Genomic DNA, 24,347 nt, shown 5'->3' with positions numbered 1-24,347 from the left:
GTTCAGGTAGACACTCAAGGGCCAGATCCACCACCTCAGCGGCAATATCTCTTCTCCCCTGAAGCCATGGAACCTGTTGTATAATCTGTAGCATATTTAGAAGATAGGGGAGTGGTCATAAAGGGAAATTCAAAGTGCAATAATCCTTTATGGCCTGTTAAGAAGAAGGATACAAACACATGGGGACATACAGTTGATATCTGGGTTCTGAACAAATACACCCCCATGTCAGCAGAGGTAGTTGCAGAAACACCAGACATAATGGCAAGGATAAATGGCAAAAGCCAAGTGTTCTCAACCATTGATGTGGCTAATGGATTATTTTCCATAGCTTTGACTGAAAGTTGCAGGTACAAGTTTGCTTTCACTGTACTGTTCTGCGTCTACCACAAGGGTTACATAGTAATCCGCCTTATTTTCATCAGGCATTAGCAGCAGTGCTGAGTGTTTTCTCATGCCCCGAATGCCTGTTACAGTATGTAAATGACCTACTCCTTCATACAGAGACCATGGAGGAACACGTAACCCTCTTACAGGAATTGTTAGGCCTCCTGTCATATGCAGGACTGAAGCTGAGTCCTCACAAGGCAAACCTGGCTTGGTCACATTCCTAGGAGTTAAGATTGCCCATGGAACAAAGGGTATCATGGCTGCCCACGTGGAAGCAATGATAAAACTACCCAAACCAGGCACTCTGAAAGACCTATGTAAGTTCCTGGGTGTTGCAAACTTCATGAGGGAATCATAGAAGACTTTGCTACCAAAGCAGGGTAAGAGGAAGCATAAAACATACTGGTGTTTTTGAAATTCAACATAGGGTTATACCTAAACTGCTTAAAAAAGAACTATACTCATGCCTTCTCTCTTAGCAGATCATGGAACTGGAAAGAGAAGCTGTAACCCCAGTTCCCAAAGGACAAAATTAGAAAACTCATTCAGCTTTAGGAGAGCAGGGTAAAATGCCCTTTAAAAAAAACTAAGCTTACTGATACTGGTTCTACTGGTAGGTATGGTACTGGTAGGATCTGTTACCCTTCCTAATAACAAGAATGAAAAGGGGGGTAAAATTCAACATCGCAAGTAAATGAAATTAGATCTGAACCTATTAACCAGTCAGGTCTCTTAACAGTAGAATATAAGGAAGGTAAAATCCAGATGCCCTACCATAATTACACCTTTGTATCAGGCCAATGGCTTTTATATGGATTTTGGAGAGAGGATTTTGCTGATGGTAAAGTCCAACACTATACACCAGTAGAAAAAGTGTCTGCTATTCAATATGAATTACATACATTATGATTGAAAGAATACACCCACTTTAGAGACACTGATTCAGTGCCTGTTAAATCCATCTGATGGGTTTCAAAGGACCCACATTTACATGCATATAGGAAAACAATTAGCAATGTCACTGAAGTTGTGTGTACTAGAGATGGTGTCTTGTACCCTGAAGACACCACAGGGGGAGAATATGATGGCTGGTATATTCTTAAAGCCACATTTAGAGGCTCTTATGTTCAGGAAAAGTTACGGGTTAGAACATATTTCAATAGACCCATACCCATTATAGGTACTATGAAAGCATATTGTATGTTAAGAGATTCCAGACTGTTAATTACAAGGGAATCCAAATACGCCCAAGGCCATATCTCCACAGATTACTTACAAACTAGTGTAATGATGCTAAAATTAAACTGCAGCAGCACAGGCCAAGTAATATGGAACAATCATGTTGGATCAGTGGACATGGAAGGTTTGTACAGAGCAGTCATTTTGAAAATCTGAACTGATGCTAATAACCCTAAGCACACTCAGATAGAGGGATCACCATCCATACAATCTTTTATGATATCCATAATGAGAAATAGGTGTACACCAGAAGATACTGGGTACTATTTTATCACCTATGCTCATTGGGAAATAGACAAACAAATGGTAATGTCTGATGTGAATCCATGGAGGTGGGATATAGTTTGCAATGGGATAGACACTCCCATAATTGATGTATGGATGGATGGTACCCCTATGATTGAGGTGTACAGGAAGAGATATGTGCCCTTTGATTGGAAGGACCCCAGTGGCAGAGATATCAATTTTGATATCAAAATAGATGGACCTTTCAAATGGCCATTCTGTGAAGCAGTAGATGAAGGGTGTTGGACGTTTTCACAGTGGGTTTACCTCTCCAAAATAAAACATATAAAATGAATTTCCTTACAACCAGGGAAGAGTGACCAGTGGTACCTGTTTGAAGGGAGAGGACAGATATGTATGACTATAGTCAGAGGGCCTGATTCAGACCCGCTCGTGAGAGCTGAGTGCTCGCAAGCGGGTCGATGTTGCCCAAGTGCGCATGTGCGAGACCCGAATAACGACGGCCAAGCCGTCATTATGGGTCTTGCACCAAAGGGGGTGTGCTGTCGATGGTGATTGACAGCACGCCCCCTTTGGTGGGCATGCCGGGGGCATGGCTGCCCAGACGGAGGCGTCCCCATGTTAATGCCTACTGTCTGGGACCGGCCCCACTGACATCACTAGTGATGTCAGTGGGAGTGCTTTTGGCTCTGATAGAGCCAAAAGCACTCCAGGGCTTGCGGCAGCGAGACCCTACCGCAAGGGTCTCGTCACAACCCCGATGGTCACGATGGTCTTGACCATCGCGACCTTCATTTTGGCCGCTCGCTATAGCTGTGGGTGGTCACCCACAGTTATGCGAGCGGCCAGGAGGCCGCTCCAAAAAGTAGGAGGGAGGGCCCTGATTCAAAGCAAGCGCTCTGTCAGAGCGTCCGGCTCTGAATCAGGGCCAGAATCCCTTATGAGCTAGGTAGAATCCCTGCCCATAAAATAGCAGATATAATAGCTCCCCAACTCTCCTCTCCATGGAAAATAATAACGTATGTTTAATTTGTATTGTATACCTGGAGGATTCAGTAGAGGACTTCTGAGTAGATCACTGGGACCATAGATGCAAATGGTTTCTGAGAAACCAAATAGACATGCTAAAGGGTTGGGTAGAATCTGGACAAGAAGCAATAAGAGATGGGTTGAAATTTAGGAAAAGTAGGAACAAAAGAGATATCATTGTCACATTCTTGGGAGGAGGGGCATTTGGATTAGGGACTCTAAATACCATGGTCTTAGAAATTCTGCAGAGTAAACTTGGGAGTCTGGCACAAAATACAGGAGAAGGAATAAAGACCCAATTAAATGTAAATCACATCCTTCAAAACTTACAGCATTCTCACATAGATGCCACAACTTCTCTATCTTTAGCCCTTCGGGAAAAGTTTAGGGGTTTGGTAGTGGGTTTAAGTATCTTGGTGGGAAAGTATCTTTGAATACAGTCCAAAGGCAACATAATTCTTCAACCTTCTCATACACCCCATAATAGTTCTCCTTGTTTAGTATTGATTATTTACATCGGGTTAATAGTTGTTTACCGGAAGACAAATAGACTGAATGCACAACTACAAGACACACTAAAACTATACAAGGAAGAACTTTTAAATACTAAAGGTCAGCAAATGAGGAACTATTAAGGATGAGGGGGTAGTGGACCACCAAGATACCAATATCATTTCCTCGACTTTTTTTACTCTCCGGTGTGGTTTTTCCTGCTGTGAACAACAAGGAATACACAGAGGTTTTTTTTTTAAGAATTGTTTAACATCTTGACTGAAAGGACTTTGCGTACGGGCTGGAAGGACTTTGCGTATGTGCTGGAAGGACTTTTGAGTTTTATATATATATATATATATACATTTTTAAGAACATGTTGATTGGAAGATTGTATGTGTTTATTTTAACTATGTTGACTTCTAAATGGTTGTTTTTGTTTAATATGTACAACTACAGAAGTGAATGGGAAGTTAGGAGGAAGTAATGTGAAGTACATTTCCAACTTGTAGTGTCTGATTTCCGACAAGAGGGGGACTGTGAAGGTACTTGAATAATAGCTCATCAGAATAGGTATGCAGGGAGCCAGAAGATTTAGATTTTAAATAGCTCAAAACTCAAACAAAGAAACAGACTGAGTAACATGTGCTAAGAACAGCAAGTACACACAAGCATTCCTAGTAGTGAGGAAGATTCAGGTATTACAACCTGTGGGCAGGGGCGTAGTGAGCCACGCCGGGCCCCGGTAAAGAGGGGGCATGGCCTAATTTCAGAAGGCGTGGCCACGCCCCCTTGAAAAAAATAGAGTTTTGCAGCACCGCTTCTGCGCTGCGCGCCAGGGAGGGGGTGCTGTGAGCCCCTCAGCCCGGCGCAAAGACAGGGGGGGTGCGATCAGTGTGATCGCTCCCCCGTTCAGGCATAGGAGATTGCTGTGGCTGCTACTTAGCAGCTGCAAGCAATCTCCCTCTGCAGCCCAGCACACGCTGTGTGCTGGGCTGCTGCAGAGGGAGGGAGGAAGTGAGGGGGGCGGGCGGCGCCAGACCCGGGCCCCTGCCGGGCCTCTCTGGAAGCCCGGGCCCGGGTAAACTGTACCCGCTCCCCCCCCCTCTCGGCGCCCCTGCCTGTGGGAGTAAAACATTGACACCCACATGCTGTAAGGTGAGAAGGGAGTGGGGGAAGGACTATATAATAGACCCCCAGTGAATAGACTGGTATCTCTCTCTCTGAAACTGTACACAGACACACACCTGGCTCACTGGACTTCCCTGGCTATTCAAATACTGAAGTACTGTATGTGGTGATATTCCTACATTAAAACAATAGTAAAATATTATCTTAATTACATCAAACACCAATATAAAACACAGTTAAAAAGTCCCTTGGTGATTCCTAAGCTTAGGGTGCAATTTTAAGGACTAGCCTCAAATATACGACTATTACAAAGAAACTGTGTTCTATCTCCTGGTACAAAGCTGTTTGGTATGGGGGATGCAGCTGGCTATAAACCTTACAAAAATAAATATATTTATGTGAGTACAATTTTGTGTGCTATACAGAAAATCTACATTTCTAAAGTACCTCCATTATTATCTGTTATAGGCAAGTGTCCAAGTTGGAAAAACACTGGATCGCGCTTAAAAATGTATGTTTCTAGTCTCCTAGTAACTAGAAAAAAATGTAACTGGAGCTGTTAGTCAAACATTGCCATTCTCCTTAGAAACCAGCTAGAACAGAAAGACCAGATGAAAAGAAAAATGACTGCCAAAATTACATCTAATCCCTATTATTTAATTGAGGCTATATTCTGATTGTGAAATAGTTTTTCTTTTCTATTTATTTTTTATTTTAGTTAAACTTTTTTATTTATTTTTAATTCAGCTGGTAAATGCATTACTCAATATGTGACATATGTATAACAGAGCTATAAAACTGCATTTGTTTTGGCTATTATTGGTTGGTTTGTTCATTCATCTAAACATATTTACTTTATTAATTTCAGTACATTATGTCCCATCTACAAATATCAGAGTTTCATCCATGCAAAGTATGCAAATAAGGAAACAAATTATTAGTATATATAGATGTGTACTGCAAGTATTTTAATTATTCTACAGCAAATTTTTTTCAAAACTCTACTTATCTCAGCGGTAAGTTTCAGATGGCTATTGGTTAATTTGTTAGTCAATTTTTATCTAACCTTTCTCTCTACAGTATCTTAGTCTTTTTATCACTTTTAGGATATTTTATACCCTTTATGTAAGCTCTCACGAGCAGGGACCTCTTCCCTCATGTGCTTCTCTTTACATTTTCTTCTACTCTTTACTCCCCATAAGGGCACCTAACACGTGACTGCCAACTCCCGGCTGCTTATTGTGAGTTCTTTAATCGCTATTGCAGCAATGTATATAAATCGTGTCCTTGTCCTGCACTGTAATGTACTGTAAGTTACTTGTTTCCTGTTCACCTATTAGTTCTATGTACTATGTAAGGCACTGCGGAATACTTGTGGCGCAATATAAATAAAGGATAATAATAATAATAATAATAATAATAATACCATCTAGAAATATTAAAGTTCCATTCACACAAATCCAATTATTTAATTTATAGAGGTGCCACAAGGTCTCTGTGATATCATAAAAAAGAGGTAAAAAATACATGTTGCACAAGTACAAAGTAGTACAGATAACATAACTTACATGTATACAGCACTGAATATACTGCAATTACAGTGTTCACAATCAATAGTTAGGAAGACAAAACAGAAGAAAGAGGGCCCTGCTTGCAATATATATATATATATATATATATATATATATATATCCTTTTATATCCATTTATACAGTATCTCTATTGTATTCATTTTACTGTAGATTGCTTCAAATTTGAATGGTCAGTCTATTCTGTTTCAGCATGCTACTCTACTTGCGTAAATATTTACATATGTGTATATGGCCCTGTGTGGAGTCAGTCTGAGAGAAGATTTTAATTACAAAATTTAGGTTAAGCAATTCATTATGTTTTGGAATTCATTGCATTATTTGCATGCTAAAGCAGAAAGTTAAAGTTTTAGTTATTGTACAAAATTTATGCTCAAATATGTAATTGGAGCAACACAAGTTTACTCGAATTGATCAACTGTTTATATCCTGAAATTATCTTATTAAATAGTTATTTTTTATTCATTTTGAACCAGTATTTAAAGTTTTAAGAATTTATTCACTCAAACAAAACAATTATACAGCTTCCATGCAAACATGTTAATTGGTTCATCTGTAGCAGTGGCGATACATTTTTACATTACCTCTAAGGAAAGATATTTCCTTCTTCATATTCTGTAGACCTCTTACATTTGGAAAATGCAAGCTCTTCAGGCTTTCTATATCCTGCTCAGTGTGCCCTTGGTGTTTTCCGGTACCCAGATATGTAATGACCCAGACAACAATGCCTATTCAATCATTACATGTGGTGCTCCAGGAAAGGATGGTCTACCAGGCATGGCTGGTAAAAATGGGCTTAAAGGAGAACAAGGTAAAATATATTTTTATCATCCTAGCAGAATAGCACCTTTATGGATTTATTTTTCAATTTTTTATGTTTTTTTTAAATATACATTTAGGGGCTGATGCAGGGTTGAATGTAAATCAGACGTAATTGCTCCCACATTGTATGAATGGAACTAAATGCATTTTGTAAAGTTTTATTATATACATCTTTGTGAGCAGACTACCACTATCCACCAGCTTTGTTTGATACCCATCATTATCAGTGTTTATACTTGGCTCAAAATATCTTAAAGTCTGAAATCAATGTGTACTTATGCTTCAAGCCAACTCTGAGTAACCCACACTGAACGTTGCTTATATGAAAATTCTCCACTAAAACCCAATTTCATGCCTTCAGTCAAATGTGGAGATCTGACAAAAATGCATGTTACTATGCATAACATGAGTTTGGCTCCTGAGAGTGCGGGAATACAATCAGCAGTACATTAGCCCCATGGGGTATGTTTGTTTAGTAAATAATTAAATATTTTTTTAAAATCATTGTTCCAGGAGTACCAGGTCAAGCTGGAAAATCAGGAATTGCTGGACCTCCTGGACAGAGAGGAGTACAGGGTCCATTAGGCCCGAAAGGGGAAAGAGGGGACAGTGGATCTTCAGGTAAAAATATATATTTTAATAAACACTGATTAGATTGTTTCTGTTACTTTATTATATAGCTAATTTTGAAGTTAGGTATTCAAATATTAACTTTTGAGATAATAATAATAATAATAATAATAATAATAATAATAATAATATTAAAATTCTGTTGTATAGAACTTAAGTTTGAAAAATGCTCAAAGTTAACAATAGCACCAAGAGGCCCTGAGACGACATGGCAGATTGGGGTCAGAGTAGGTCCCCGAAGGGACAGGGATGGAAGGGACAGGGATAGTGTCTAGAAAGCAGTTCAATAGGCCAACACCAAATGGTTGACAGGCAATAGGTAGACAATTAAAAGGTCAACAAGGACTAAGGTTGACAGGGTCAAAAGGTCAGCACACATACAAATAGCTGACACATAAAGGGTCAACACATGGTTTTTCATAATTTATCATTATGGTTAGGGTTAGGCTCTTGGAGAATGGTTAGGGTTAGGCTGTGGAAGGGGACAGTTAGGGTTAGGCACTAGCGGGAGGATTAGGGTTTTGTTAAAATAACAAAAAATTTGTTTTGATCTTTTGTGTGTCAACCATTTGACCCTGTCAAACTTAGGAACTCATTCAGAGTCTCTCGTTAGGGCACGCTCGCTCAAAGGGAGCGATTATCGCACATCTGCGCATGCGTATAATTTGCAGTGCATGTGCGCAAGTCATTCGTTGCGATCTGATTTTGCTAGCTCACAAGCCACTTTCAGGTCGCTGCTTTGAGTGACAGATAGTTCCATTTGTGGGTGGTAACAGGGGAAGGTGCTTGTAAATGTGGGAGTGGTTGTGCGAACGCAGGCATGTCTAGCCACCAAGGGCGTGCATAATTGGCAAAGTAGCGTCATTGCACACGTGACTTGGTTGTTTTTTAGCCTGAACTGCTCGCAGTGCTTGGGGTAGGTCAGGTCAACCTTAAGTGCTGCGAGCAGCTCCGATGGCCCTCGATGTTCACGATTAATCAGACTCTTCTCGGAGATGACGTGTGGTGCGAGTGACAGGAGGGAGGTTTTATAGTCAAGTGTACGCTAACTGCCATTGCTCACTAAGACTTAGAGGGCGTCCTTACAGCGCAAAGAGCAATCGCTTGATTTGCATACTAGGACCCTTTTTGCAAGCGACCGATCGCATCTTGCGAGAGACTCTGAATGAGGGCCTTAGTCCATGTACACCATTTATTTGTCAAACATTTGACCCTGTTGACCATTTCTAAATACTGTAGCTCTTTCAATCTACACCTGCCCCCTATTGTCTAGGTGATTCAATATTGTTTTTACCCCCTTTTTTTAGATCACTGCCATTGAGTGCCAAACGTCATATATATTTGAGGAGAGAGAAAGAGAGAGAGAGAGAGAGTTTATATCTGTTACATTTAATCTAAAACTGTTGCAAATATTTTAAATTGTTAGTTATGACATATTTATCATATACTGTACAGTAGCTATTAAAAAACACTATATCCTCAGCACTGGAAGCTCTTAGAAAACAAGTGACATCTTTGGATGGACGCATAAATGCAATGCAATCAAAGTTAACACAGCAGAAAAAAGGTTTGTATACAACAGTATCATTTGTTTGAGTTTTGTATACTGTATAATTTCCTTCCTAATAAATGTACTTAATATAGCAACCATGTAATATAGGAATACAGTATGTGTCAAGAATGGTGTACAAGCCACATTAAGGGGTATACAGTATTAACTAAAATCTGTTTTTTAAAGTTGATGACTCTCAGTGGGTTTGAGTGCTGGATTTAAAAAGGGAAATAATAATATATTCAAAACAATTCTGGTTTCCTTTTTATTACTTTAGCCCTCTTAAATCAAGGACAACTTTGAAATAACAATGTTTAGTAAATATTCCCCTAAATTTAACATCTCATACCGTATCTGATGAGAATTCCATGCAGGGCTATCTCTTCCATTGGGCTTGTTGGGCCGTTGCCCAAGGGCCCGAAGCTTGTAGGGGCCCACCAACCTGCCCCCTTGCAGCCGCAGTCAGTACATTTGTGTTATTTTTATAAGACGGCCGCCGGTGTACTGTATTCCGATCTAACCTCCCCCACCCCATCCCCCCCACGTGAAAAGTACTCACCTTAGTCCCACTTTCAGTTCATCTGCAGCTTCAGATCATTCAGACAGTCTCTCTGCATGTGTGGGAGGTCTGATGGGCATGCAGGAGAGTTTAATTTTATTGACCATTTAAATTTTTTTTCCCGTGAATGGGTGGTTAGGGGCCCCAGTGCATTGCTTTGCCCAGGGCCCACACTGCTGTTAAGACAATCCTGATTCCATGCACTTGACAACCAATCAACCAATTTATGACATACTATGGGCTTTATTGCTGAAGAAGCCATTGCATTCTGGCAGGTTGGAGGTGAATATTTAAACAGCACTCGCAGTCCGCTTAAAGCACACTGGTTTGCAAATAAAGCCCTATGACTTAAAAGCAAAAATCATCTGCGATAAAAATTGTGTAGCAGAAATACAACCCTCCCTTCCCCCCCCCCATCCACAGATGCCTAACCAGGAAATATATAATACACAGCAGGAAGATGACACTCAGGGACTTAGGAAGTCTATTTACCAAACCTTGGATGTAGATAAAGTGAACTGAGATAAAGTACCAGCCAATCAGCTCCTAACTGCCATGTCACAGGCTGTGTTTGAAAAATGACAGTTAGGAGCTGGTTGGTTAGTACTTTATCTCCGTTCACTTTATCTTGGCTCTCATATGACATCATAAGATCCGACAACACACCCATATCAACTGTAACCAACAACAACAAGACTGGGGCAAACTGTGAAAACAGAGCAGTGACAAGGTGCTGACCAAGGGTGCTCAGCAGCGCCTTATCTAGCCATCAGCACTGGTCACTGTGTAAACATATGGCAGCAAGCGCTTACCTCTAGTGTGAAATGTAGTGCAGGGCAAACAACACAGATAGAAAATTATACATGTATAGTTATACAAATTGACAATAAAACATACCAAATTATCCAGAAAAATTCATGAAGAAATGCCTCCATTCACAAACCACTATGTGGGAAATACTATATCCCAAACGGAAAGCATATTGTAAAACAAATGAGTTAAGTATGAGACTAAGCGCTGTATAACAATAAAAAAACATTTACTTGTTCAACAATAGTATTGTACTCTAATAAACAGGAGCACCCATGCTCAGTAACAGGAGCTGGACAGAAAATGAGAAACAACCAATATCTTCATAGGCAACAATTAAGAGTTTAATTTAACCCATGAGGTCACACAATGTTGAGTCTGAGAATCCACCTAGCATCAGGGCATTTGCTCTATCTCCACCTCTCGAAGATGTTGGTATGCAAACAAAGAATCGATAATCCATGGCAATATTCCTTGAAGTGTCTGCCACATAATACATATATATATATATATATATATATATATATATATATATATATATATACTGTGTGTATATATATATACTGTGTGCATATATATACAGTCAGGTCCATAAATATTGGGACATTGTGCTTTAACTGCAGACTTTCAGATTTAATTTGAGGGTAATTATATCCAAATCGGGTGAACGGTGTAGGAATTACAACAGATTCAATATGTGCCTCCCACTTTTTAAGGGACCAAAAGTAATGGGACTATCAACTCAAAAGCTATTTCATGGACAGGTGTGAGCTATTCCCTTGTTATTTCATTATCAATTAAGTAGGTAAAAGGTCTGGAGTTGATTCTAGGTGTGACATTTGCATTTGGAATCAGTTGCTATCAACTCTCAATATGAGATCCAAAGAGCTGTCACTATCAGTGAAGCAAGCCATTATTAGGCTGAAAAATCAAAACAAACCCATCAGAGAGATAGCAAAAACATTAGGTGTGGACAAATCAACTGTTTGGAACATTCATAAAAAGAAAGAACGCACCGGAGAGTTCAGCAACACCAAAAGACCCGAAAGACCACGGAAAACAACTGTGGTGGATGACAAAAGAATTATTTCCCAGGTGAAGAAAAACCCCTTCACAACAGTTGGCCAAATCAAGAACACTCTCCTGGAGGTAGATGTATATGTGTCAAAGTCAACAATCAAGAGAAGACTTCACAAGAGTGAATATAGAGGGTTCACTACAAGATGCAAACCATTGGTGAGCCACAAAACAGGAAGACCAGATTAGAGTTTGCCAAACAACATCTAAAAAAGCCATTACAGTTTTATGGACAGATGAGACAAAGATCAACTTGTACCAGAGTGATGGGAAGAGAAGGAAAGGAACTGCTCATGATCCAAAACATACCACCTCATCAGTGAAGCATGGTGGTGGTAGTGTCATGGCGTGGGCATGTATGGCTGCCAATGGAACTAGTTCCCTTGTATTTATTGATGATGTGACTGCTGACAAAAGCAGCAGAATGAATTCTGAAGTGTTTTGGGCAATATTATATGCTCATATTCAGTCAAATACTTCAGAACTCATTGGACGGTGCTTCACAGTGCAGATGGACAATGGCCCGAAGCATACTAAAAAGTGGAATGTTATGCAATGGCCAAGTCAATCTCCTGACCTGAATCTGATTGAGCATGCATTTCACTTGATGAAGACAAAACTGAAGGGAAAATGCCCCAAGAACAAGCAGGGACTGAAGACATTTGCAGTAGAGGCCTGGCAGAGCATCACCAGGGATGAAACCCAGCGTCTGGTGATGTCTATGCGTTCCAGACTTCAGGCTGTAATTGCCTGCAAAGGATTTGCAACAAAGTATTAAAAAGTGAAAGTTAGATTTAGGATTGTTTAGTTTGTCCCATTACTTTTGGCCCCTTAAAAAGTGGGAGGCACATATAGAAACCATTGTAATTCCTACACCATTTCACCTGATTTGGATGCAATTACCCTCAAATTAAATCTGAAAGTCTGCAGTTAAATCACATCTTGTTTGTTTCATTTCAAAGCCATTGTGGTGGTGAATAGAGGCTAAAATATGAAAATTCTGTCAATGTCCTAATATTTATGGACCTGACTGTATGTATATATATATATATATATATATATATATATACACATCCATTTACACATGTCAGTGTATCTTATATTCTGATCAGGTCTCCACAGCATGGAGGCAGGGGACGGGCAGCTGGCACACATTGCTGGGCGGATGGTGGTGTCACACTGCAGGGCTCCTGTGGCAGAGTCCTCCTGACGAGGGGCGGGCAGCTGGCACACATTGGAGGGTAGGTAGCAGCGGCGAGCTGCAGGGCTACTGTAGCAGAGTCCACCCGAGGGAGGATGTGCAGCCAGCACACATTGGTGGATAGTGTGTCGGCGGCACACAGCTGCAGGGCTCCAGATGGGGGATGGACACCCGGCACATACAGTAGACACAGGAGGCAGGTGTTCACACAGAGCCAGCCGCACAAACACACACTGTGGCTGGCTTCCATGTGTGACTGACAGCAATGGGCAGTGGCTCAGTGCTGAAGCAACACCTCCGCTGGACTCCGATCACAGCAGCAGCCAGGAGGGTGGAGTCAGCAGTAGACGTAAGGGTAGCGGCAGAGCCCTGGAATGCACCTAGGCATTTCAGTTGCCTTAGGCATTTGCTTATAATGCCTATGCCTAGGGCCGGCTCTGACAATACTTAACAGGTTTTTGCTGAACTGCCTACTTCTTTTTATCAATATATAGTATATGCCCATTAAAAATTAGAAAAATAAGAGCGTCTGAAACTTAATGGGAAAAATGTCAAACATTTAAAAATATATAACAAAAACTGCTGAAAATGTGCAACTGTTCTAGTTCCCCCATGGGGATGCAATCGGGAAACCGGCTGACATGATCCCGACAGCTGGCTTCCCGACTGCTTTATCCCGGCGTGGGTTAAATGACAGGCATTTATATCTAGATGCCTGTAATTTTCCCGACGCCGGGAGACAGGCGCCCGGCATCCCGATCGGAGGGATGCCGGGCGCCACGAGCGGACAGCCGTGGGGGGAGGGTTAGGTTTAGGGCACCCGGGGGAAACTTTGGGTTAGGCACCCCCACTGGAGGTTTAGAGTTAGGCTAGGGGGAGGGAGGGTTAGGGTTAGGCACTCCCGGGGGGGACTTAGGGTTAGGCACCCCCCGGGGAACTTAGGTTTAGGCAGTGGGGAAGAGGGGGGTTAGGGTTAGGCACTTGGGGGGGAGATTAGGATTAGGCACCCTTAAGGAGGGTTAGCGTGTTTAGATTAGGTTAGTTTTTACTTACCTCAGGACGTTCGTGATTTCCAGTGCTGTCGGCCTGCCGCTGCCGGGATCTGTTTAGCTGTCAGGCTGCCGCTGCCGGCGGTATTTCATAATGATTTCCCACCATTGCCTGGTGAGGGACAGGTTAGTTTCTTGTCACAAGCGATGCTTACCTTTTTATATATTTTTTGCTGAACTTCTGCAATTAAACTCCACATCGTTTGAGCAAAAGTTTGCTCATTTGTAATATTGTGTAATAGGGAATTTATTACTGGAAAATAATTGCTTTATAAATATTTTTTAGAAAAGGCCACTGATAATAGTTCTTTATAATACGCACAAACATGCTTACCTAAATAACATTCAAAATAATTGCCCATCTTTAAACACAATTTACCTTTGTAACAAACCTTTAAAAATGTTTCCTAGTTTTATAGACTATAATATACTTTTAGGAATTTAAAACCTGCCATCAGCCATTACATTTTTTTTTTTTGTAAATTTCAGCTTTTACGTTTTTCAAAGGAGGAGCAACATGTGGAGAAAAAATCTATATCTCAAATGGCGAACAAGCTAATTTTAATGATGCACAGAAAGTTTGTGTTAAAGCAGGAGGTCAGCTGGCATCACCAAGGAATGTTTTTGAGAACCGAGCTGTGTCATCCATACGCTCACAGTTTGGGGTTCATGCATATCTGGGTATAAATGATAAACAAACAGAGGGTACTTTTAGATACCAAAGTTTGGAAAGAATTGTCTACTCAAACTGGGCTAGAGGACAACCCAATAATGACAATGGAGTGGAGGATTGTGTAGAAATGTATGACACTGGAGAATGGAATGATAAGAATTGTGATGAAAAACGTCTTATCATTTGTGAATTTAATTAATTAGAAAAGCTAAGCACTGCAATCTTTAGAAAATATCTTTAATGGAGTGTTTAAAGTTATTTCTATTTCCTAAAGGTAATAATAATTTCAATCAATTATTTTAGGCTTATTTCTATACAACAAAATCTTGTTTTTTCTTTCTCATCTAGATTATATTTTTAAAGTGCATATCGTTATTCTGTAAGTGCCATTATATCAAAGGTTTGAAGTAAACAGCATTAATATTATTATTATTATTATTATTATTATTATTATCATTTATTTATAAGGCGCTGCAAAGTATACCTAGCTGTTTGAAATGCCTAAAATAAGGTTGTGATCCTAACATATTGGGAAAAGGTTTAAACAATGATAACACAAAATATGAGTAAGTGTTAGCATATGTATCGGAAAAAAATAAAAGGGTTGGGTGTAGGAGAGCGATGGTTAAAATACCAACAGCGGCATCCTAACAATCAAAATCCCGATGGATTTGGGAAAGTATTTTAACTCAAAACTTAACCCCTACCTAATAAAAACCCAAGCCTCCCGCAGCCTAACATTAAACTAACCCAGGGGTGGGGAATCTTTTTTCTGCTGAGGGCCATTTTGATATATGTAACATTATTCACGGGCACAGTGCAGGCCATGCACCCTCTGTGCTTCGTCACATGGAGGTGGAGCCACAATCGCAGGTGATTACAGCAATGCCCGAAGCATCCTAAGGATGCTCCAGGGAGCTGTAAGGACAGCGGTGTGACTGTCTGAAACATCTAGGCGGCACTGCTCCAAAGACTCTGGCTGCAGTGTGCCATTCTAGGCACTCTGCTAGCCAGATGAGGCTAGCAGAAAAAGCTCAGAGGGCCAGACCAAATGAATCCGAGGGCCTTATACGGCACACGGGCAGGAGGTTCCCCATCCCTGAACTAACCCCTCCCACAGCCTAAGCAGGGGCATATCTATAATGGTTGCAGTGTTTACGGTGCAGGGGGGTTCACACTGCACACCATGCACCCATGTATTCAATACTTAATTCTCTGAAGTCCTGCTACAGAATAGCAACATTGTGCAAGTCACTTGGAAAATGTCCGCTGCCATAATGTAAGCATTTATGGGCAGTAAGGGATCCCCCCTTACTGCCTATAAGCAAGTCAAATGCGGATGTGTCGTAAGTGGTTTGCGGGTGTGTCGCAGTGACTGCATCTTTGTACACAGTTTCACTGGCTTTGGTGGCTTTGTTGTGGACAGGGTTGCTCAGACATTTATTTTGCGACTGATGGTGCATCTTTGTATGCAGGCGGCAGATTAGAGGTGCCGCCAGTGGCATTAGCATATTTTTCGCAGTATCGCTGTGTACAAAGAAGTAGTCATGACGGGTTTACTCTGAATCAGGCCCTAAGTCCTTTAAGAGGGCACATCCAAACCAAGCTCTGACAAACAACATTATAAAACTGTAGAAAACTGAACATGTGTGAGCATGTGTCCAACAATGAGAGCAGAGTGAGGGACAGAGATATGATTATAAGACCACTAAGACCACTGGGCAAAGGTGTCTAATCAATTTTAGAACTGACTATCTTACATAATAATGATCAGGCTTAACCACTACATTCTGCACCATCAAGCAGCAATACATGGAATTCTCCACCAAATACCAGTCAGAGCAAAGTGGTTTTAAATTATTTTAGACACTTGTTCCAGTGAATAGATCAATGCCTGCAAATGAAAGCAATGCTAAAGGAAATAAGGGGGAATTGGAAACTACTGCACTAGTTATGGTAATTATTTGATTCAATACTCCGCATCATATAATGATTGATAGTCCGATTACATTCCAGCAGTGCTGCCTCTGACAATTAGGTTGACAAAATATGGAGCAAAAAAGATAGAAAAAAATTGTCTGGTATTGATGCACAATTCAACAAAATAAAGAGGAAAAAACTCTTAATAAAATATAACCTTTATTGGTACAAAATGAAACATTATATACAGTGAAGTATTAAAAAGAAATAAACACATAAAGATATCCAGTGTGATATGAAATGCGTTGGGGAAAGGAGTGCTTCCTCGTGCCTCTGAAGAGATCCCCAAGTGACGTCATCCATAGCCGCGAGTGAATAACAACAGCCAGACTCACGTTGGGAAGATCGCAGCGGCAGCACTGTTAAGAAGCTACACTGCCACACAGCTTCGGATGCCAGAAGGTAAGATAGGGCCAGCTTACCAGGGAGAGTTAGATCCTCCAGAGACAGTGCTCCTAGGAAGAATACCATCATTCTGATATGCTGTACTGGGACTCTCATTTAAAACCCACAAAAGGGCTATAAACACAAACAAGGAAACCTGCACAGTTTCTTTGAAAAATATCGTCTTTTAAGCTTTTATCCTATTCATTTTATATTTTGTGTGTTTATATATATTTTTCCGTTATATACATGCATTGCAAATACATTTTATATAATATACCAATTAGCACTGGTTTATATACAATATCCAATTACTACCTTAACTGAGCTGCTATACATATACAAAAAGCACAGATAATTCAATTAATTTTTCACATAAAGAAAGTGATACAAAGTTAGATATGTGAAATAATAAAAATCACTCTGTCACATTAAATGCTGCTATTTTTGTATTTAATTATGCAGTATAACATTTTTAGAGTCACCATATCATTAGAGTCACCTGGTTATAGATTAGTGTTATAGGTGAATCAATAAAACCAATAGAGGTGAAAATTCCCAATGAAGTATATAGTTATTTTTAGAGAGAAAGAACCACCGACATATGAGTATAGAAATAGATACCTTACTGTATATATTAAATATTCATTTGTTGGAATAGCTGGAGCACATATGTAAGGTCCTGAGTGAATTTCTGCCCATTTGCAGTGGGCAGAAATTCAGTAAAATTGTGCAGATGGACCAGTAAGATATAAATTCTGCAAAAGAAAGCCCAAGGTCGGTCATCTGCCTCTTATCCTTCTGAACCACTAAACCCTTCATGGCCATAAAAATAAAATAATATTTTGTAGGATCCTCACTACCATACAGCTTCGAAAAATATGTGATGCCTCTATGTGCTGATAATGTAGCCAACCTAGAGTGACCATCCTGGTAACATTCCCATGCAAACATGCTCTGGCATTGCTAACTCATCTGCCCTTTACAAACCATTGAGGCATGAACTTTTCCCAGCCTCTGCAAGATGCCATAGTGAATTACAGCAGGTTCCTCTTCACCAACCCTTCTATACCAGCTTTATAAATTACTAGACAGAAGGAGGACAATGTAAGCCCTGCAAACTCCTACCAAGTACCAGCACTTTAAATTTTGCCCACTGAAAACAAGACTATACTGTACATTAGCAATGCAGTTGGACTAGCAATCCAGGAAAAATCCCTGCCTTGAAGCCAATGTTCACTATCAGAAAGTGATGAAATAATTAACACAAAATATGCAATGCCACTGGTGAAGAAACCCTCTGATTATTGAGGGGGAAGGAAGCCTGTGATGCAGGTGGAACACTTAGGGGGTCAATCAGACTCGCTCGCGAGCAAAGTTCGCTCGCAAGCGGGAGATGTTGTGAGAATGCGCATGTGCACGACGGAGGGAGCTCCATCGTGCGCATGCGCGAGACCCGGCGAGTGACGAGAAATACGTCGCTCGGGGTCTCGCACCAAAGGGGGAGTGCTGTCGATGGTGACTGACAGCACGCCCCCTTTGGTGGGCGTGCCGGGGGCATGGCGGCCAGACGGAGGCGTTCCCATGGGAACACCTACCGTCTGAGTCCGGCCCCACTGACATCAGTAATGATGTCAGTGGGAGTGACTTTGGCTCTGATAGAGCCAAAATCACTCCAGGGCTTGCGATAATGAGACCCTACCGCAAGGGTCTCGTCGCAAGCCCGATGGTCGCGATGGTCTTGACCATCGCGACCATCATCATGGACGCTCGCATAAGCTGTGGGTGGTAACCCACAGCTATGCGAGCGTCCATAAGGCCGTTCCACATTTAAATAGGATGGCCCTGATTCAAAGCGAGCGTTCTGCTCAGAGCGTTCAGCGCTGAATCAGGGCCTTAGCTCACTAAGATCAATGCACCTATCTGTCCCTACAAGAAGTGATGCCATGGAAGACTGATAAAAAAGCATTAGATAAAAAGGTGATGAACAAGTGCTAACCACATCAGACCAGGCCACAGAGGCCTCCTATTCTAGTCTACATACAACTGTCTGAGCTCACGGATCCAGGACAGCAGAAGTTTGTATATTGCTTGAGTCAACTGGCTGTACAGGCTGACACAAAAAAACTGCTGCAAGGGAATACATATTCATGATAGCAGACATATCCCATGGTCTGCTCCTGAGGTCTGAGGGTGATTACTGAATGTGCAGTGTACTGGACTGGAGCTATCCCAATCTGGCATGAAACTAGTGAGCACAGGGGTGGTGAGGAGACAAGTCAGAGGTACTCACACAGAGATGTTGTCTCCAGCTGGGGATCCTACAGCTCAGTAAAAAATATGCCTCAAAGACCTGAGCGGTGAATGGCTGCTGGGGCCTTATAGAGGAGGGGATAGAGAACTTCCACATAGTAGGAGACAGCTTGCATGCTTTCAGAGAGCCCCTGCAAAAGCGAGGGAGTGGGCAGACTTGGAGATATGGCAAGTGTAGAGCAGTATGCTGGGAATAACATGTTTAGAATAATGAATAAACAAAAAGGAAAAGAGGTAAAGAAAGAAGGAACAGGGAGACATGAAAAGAAAGAAAGAATAACTGACCGGAAATGGCAAGACCTACAATTAATGGATAAGAACTCAAATTTTAAATATATGAAAACCTATATTGCTTCACACATTATTACTGATTAGAAGATATATTTTTATATACAGCACACAGGAGACTCTAATATCAAACTAAAACAAAGTTTATTAATACATAATTAGAAGATAAGTGACATCAAACATACCTTCTTTATTCTGTAGATAACCTGTACTGTATATTACATTTAAATATATATATTTTTAAACTTATAAAATAACAATTAACAGTGTAATGTTTCTCAAAGTCTCTGCTTTTTCCTTTCATTTGCATAATAATTATCACATCATACAGGATTTGGTGCAGACTGACCTTTTCTTTTTATAACTTTTCTTTAGATTTAACCACTAATTTCACAATCAGCAATAGTCTACACATACAGTGTGCTGATTACTGTGTAAAAATTGTATCTTAATGAGATATGTTTTATGCACCTTTCAATATTGCAACATTCTCTCACGGTAGTAAACATATTTCTCAATCTTTTCTGTGAAAACAAATGCAAATATTTAAACAGGACATTTAGATTAGTAAATGCATGGTTCCGTAGACTGTTTGAGATATTATGAAGTTCAAAAATAAATACTTTATTCTTTTTGGTTTATTAATACAATACTAAGTAAAGGGAAATGATTTAATGGGAGCATAGATTATATTAAATTATCTGTAACTCTTGCTACAATTGACATGCATACATATTTATCACATCTTGGTGACTTAGTATTACTAACATCATTTACATTAGTTTCCAGTCATTTTTAGTCAATTTTGACCACCTTATAGCAGCTGAAGTTACAAGGGTGGGACTTAAATGCAATCCAAAACATGTGAGATCTGGTTTTTAAATCCAAGTTCCGAATTGCGAGAAGACCCAAGTCAGGACTTTGTTTTACTCGGAACTCCAAAGTGATTCCAAACTGGGACTCAATTCCACTCGGTACCCTTAAGTTTGAGTGTGTTCATATTTCAGTAGACCACACCAGCACCATCTCTAATAAGAACAGCTATTGCCACTAGATAGAGTGATCAACCCATAGCCAGCAATTTCTGCCAAATTATACATTTATTGTTCTCTATATGATATACAGTATAATTATTAATGACATTCCTCCATTTATTAGAGGAGATCCTTCATGTAAAATGTTGCAGTGCAAATTCGCACTGGGTTCACCTTTTAGACACAATATCCCCCAAGGCCTCAATGACGTCATGGGATTTAATTGCATCCTCTAATATGTCAGTGAATACCTATCAAGTTTCTTATTGTTACAATCACCAGGGAGCTGCTGTGTAAGAGCCCCAGAGTCACACTGGTAATATCTTCCTCCAATAACAGCCCCCGTTGTTCCCTTATAGCTGGAAATGCTCACCAGTTGCCACCTGGTCTTAAACTCAGGACAGTAAGGGCTTACACAGCAATCCAGATGATCACTAGATATTATGCGGCTGATGTTAGTTCAGGCTAGTACAGGTCACAATGGTAGTCACAGTGGTCACAAAAGAGTGACCAGAATGCAGATAGGTGACAAAGATGGCAGTGCTTTGACTTTGATGGTAGTGCGTAGCCTTGAGGGCCAAATGTGCAGCAAAGATGACAGGCTAGGACTTTGAGAGCCGAGGTGCGGCCCTGAGGGCCGAGGTGCGACTTTAGCAGCAAGATGCGGTTTTGAGGGCCGAATGTTGCCTTGCTATGCGCTCACAAGCGGGTCGATGGTTGTGCATTGCACGTGTGCAAGCCCCGTAACGAATGAGAGATTCACCCACTCCGGGGCTTGCTACAAACGGGGCGGTTGTTGATGTTGATCGACAGCAAGCGCCATTTTGTAGGCGGGGTGGGGGGTGGCTGGACAAATGGAGGCGTTCCTGAAATTTTAACTTGCCTCTTGGCATCTGGGATGACGTTATGCCACTGCTGAGACTTGCAGATGTAAAAAATATATCTACCATAATAAAAGATGCTGTACAGTATACAGTACTGCATTGTGCTGTACTGTACATTGGAGACAGGAATAAAAAATCCAAATCCAAAAAAAAGTAGTTCTTGCACCACAAACATAATTTGACTACACTGGAGACTTCGAGCATGCACAATGGTGTTTTCCAAAAGCGACACCTGGTGTACAAATAACAGTATTGTACTTGCTGGTGTCTCAGGGCCTGACTCAGCACAGATCGCAATGCACGCAGGCAGCTTTGCAATTGTGATCCTTGCAAATATGGTAATGCACAGGAGGCATCACGCCTTCTGCTGCATTACATATCTGAGCTGTGTTGTCCAATGCAGCATCGGATACTCTGTGGAACATCGGCCAGCTAAGGTGACCCATGGGGTCACGCAAGCCGGCCACTGCAGATAAGAGGAAGAGACCAGGATATCTCTGTCAGCCGACAGAGATCCTGATCTCACCCCTCCCCCCAAAGGCAGTGACATGCTTCCGTTTCGGGAATGGAGGCCATCGCCGCCCCCTCCCCGCCCACAAATGGCAGCAGACTGTCAATCAATGACAGTCTGCATGCGGGATCGCAGACCCGTTCTGCACTTATGCAGAATAGGTCAGGCGCCTGCGCAGATTAGCGTGCACTGCTGAATAAGGCCCTCAGTGCACTAAGCTGTGACTCAATAAGCCATACTGTGACTGAATATGCCCTGTGATCAGCAGTGGGCATATAAATTGTGACTAGTTTTTCATACTACACGGCATATAGACGTAAGATACATTGAATGGTCAGTTATGGAAGCAAAGCAGCCCCATCTCCAGTGCAAAGATGGAGGGAAGATGACCAGGAGCCGCAAAGACCACTGGAGACCACAGGACTGGTAAGTTTATTTTTATTTTTCTTGCTCAGAACACCCCACATGCATTTTTTTTTACATTTGATACCACAGGTATTAGAAGCTCACATACCTGTGGTAGACAAAAATTGGACGAGCAGTCCACAAGGTTTTTTGAGGTTAAAACCACACAGACAATTGTATATGCCCTTATGTAGCTGTTCACCCAGAGCTAGTATAGTCACAGCATTTATTGCAAGACAGTCTCCTTCCTACTCCTATAATTATATATAGTTATTGCTAATTATTGCAGTGGGACTGTTTCATTCGATTATTGTGATATACATTGTCTCATTTTAGAAATCTAATATGGGACAGTGTGTATGAAGTACATTCATATCAATTCATTTAATTCCCTTATAGAGGGTAATGATAATATGTATGTTCCAATTACATTCATTGATATTGAGCTTGGTGTAAGTTCAGACAATATTCTTATAAATAATGATATAATTAACTTCTAATAGTTATAAGTATTAAATGCACTAATAATATTTTGTTACTAAACAGGGGTTTATCAGTGAAAAACCTGTTCTGAGTACTGCACATGCATATTCTCATGTTAGAGTGTAGTTCTAATTCAGCAATGAGAGTAGTGCTGGTACACTATCACTAGATACTATCACTATCTAGTACTATAACGCATATACTGTATCATAAGCACATTAATATTGAAATATGGTACACATTGTAGGGATAATACTGGTATTTAAAACTGCACAGCATGCTACATGGCATACGCCACGGTCACTCAGACACAGGTTTCACGCTGAGCTTAGGGATGGACATCGGAAGCTGATGGTTAGCAGCAAATCTGATGGAAGTACTTTTTCCATTGAATAGCAGGAATTCAATGGTTGCCAGCCATTGGATTCAACTTTCCAATGCCCATACAATGGCGGGCTGTGGGGGGAGCAAACACTGCTGCTCTGCATAAATTGGCAAAAATTCCATCCTTCCTTCTTTCATTAGAAAATATTCAATAGACTTTATGCCCCTTTGTTAGGATCTGAGTTTGTTGTGGACCCGGGGTGGAAATAGGAGCAGACACCTGAACAGATTTAAATTGAAAAGTGGGTTTTTTAATTGGTGAACTTGCAGACATGTACACAGATAAAATAAAGTCCAGAATATTAAGAGGAGGGTGATGGTTAGAAACTGTAGTGAAGCATGTATAGGTAATGTCCAGGTAGTGGCAGAACTAATAAAAGTCTTTGTAATCCAAATGGTCACTGCAAGGCTGCAGACAGGATAACAGTGCTGATTGAAACTGGTGAGGTGAAATCCAGAGAGGTAATGGAGTAATTAGAATAGCAGCAGCTGATCAATTAAGTGGAGAGTTGTACTGAGATGGCTCAGTGTAGAAACAGAAAGCTAAGTAAATGGAGGCAGTATAGGTTCAGGGTTAACTGTATACACAGGTCCTTTGGCAGGGAAAGGGTAAGTAGAATGTGCAGGATGGTTCTAGAAGGAGACTGGGAGCATGCAGAGCAGTGTAGGCTACTTGGAAGCTGGATCCAGCAGGAGCACAGGTGAGCACTCAAACAGGCAGGTTTACAAGAGCACAGGAACTCTCTCACAGCATTCGCTGTTAAACACGTTGCACTGGCAACTATGGGAAGCTCTGTACCCCCTTAAGTACCCAGTGCAGAATCGTGATAGGTCAGGGAGAGCATTTGACATGCCAGGACTGGAGCAACTAAGTCACATGACCAGAGGCAAGATGGTGGCGCCCATACCAGAGCGGAATGTAAACACCACCAGGCTTACCTTGGCCAGAATGACACAGTGCCCATGGAACACTTCGCTCAGCCAACACCCACTCCAAGACACCAGCCCCTCCGCTGGAAGGACCATGCCACAGCGCCCTCACAGGTAATACCCATCATCCCCTATGCCAAGTAACCCTGGTCGTGACACCCTTTATGCTTTTAAACAATGATTACACATCCCATGGCCAGTTATAATGTTATGCGCACCAAACAGTCTACAGTAACTCCTAGAATCAGGCTAGAGATGTCTT

General features: G+C 41.1%; 1 protein-coding gene across 1 annotated transcript; it reads left to right on the top strand.

The window, feature by feature from the left end:
• The first annotated feature begins 6,755 nt into the window (after positions 1 to 6,755).
• LOC148443261 (pulmonary surfactant-associated protein D-like) lies at positions 6,756 to 14,688 on the top strand. Its single transcript, XM_088463072.1, has 4 exons — positions 6,756 to 6,927; positions 7,452 to 7,559; positions 9,052 to 9,135; positions 14,306 to 14,688. Exons 1-4 carry the CDS (start codon positions 6,756 to 6,758, stop codon positions 14,686 to 14,688), a joined length of 747 nt encoding a protein of 248 aa, XP_088319198.1.
• Positions 14,689 to 24,347: the final 9,659 nt, after the last annotated feature.

The sequence above is a fragment of the Taudactylus pleione genome, unplaced genomic scaffold (genome assembly GCF_031769625.1).
Source record: "Taudactylus pleione unplaced genomic scaffold, aTauple2 ptg001314l, whole genome shotgun sequence".
In the NCBI taxonomy this organism is placed as follows: domain Eukaryota; kingdom Metazoa; phylum Chordata; class Amphibia; order Anura; family Myobatrachidae; genus Taudactylus; species Taudactylus pleione.
Note: the sequence above shows the minus strand (reverse complement) of the source record. Positions and strands in the feature narration are given on the sequence as shown.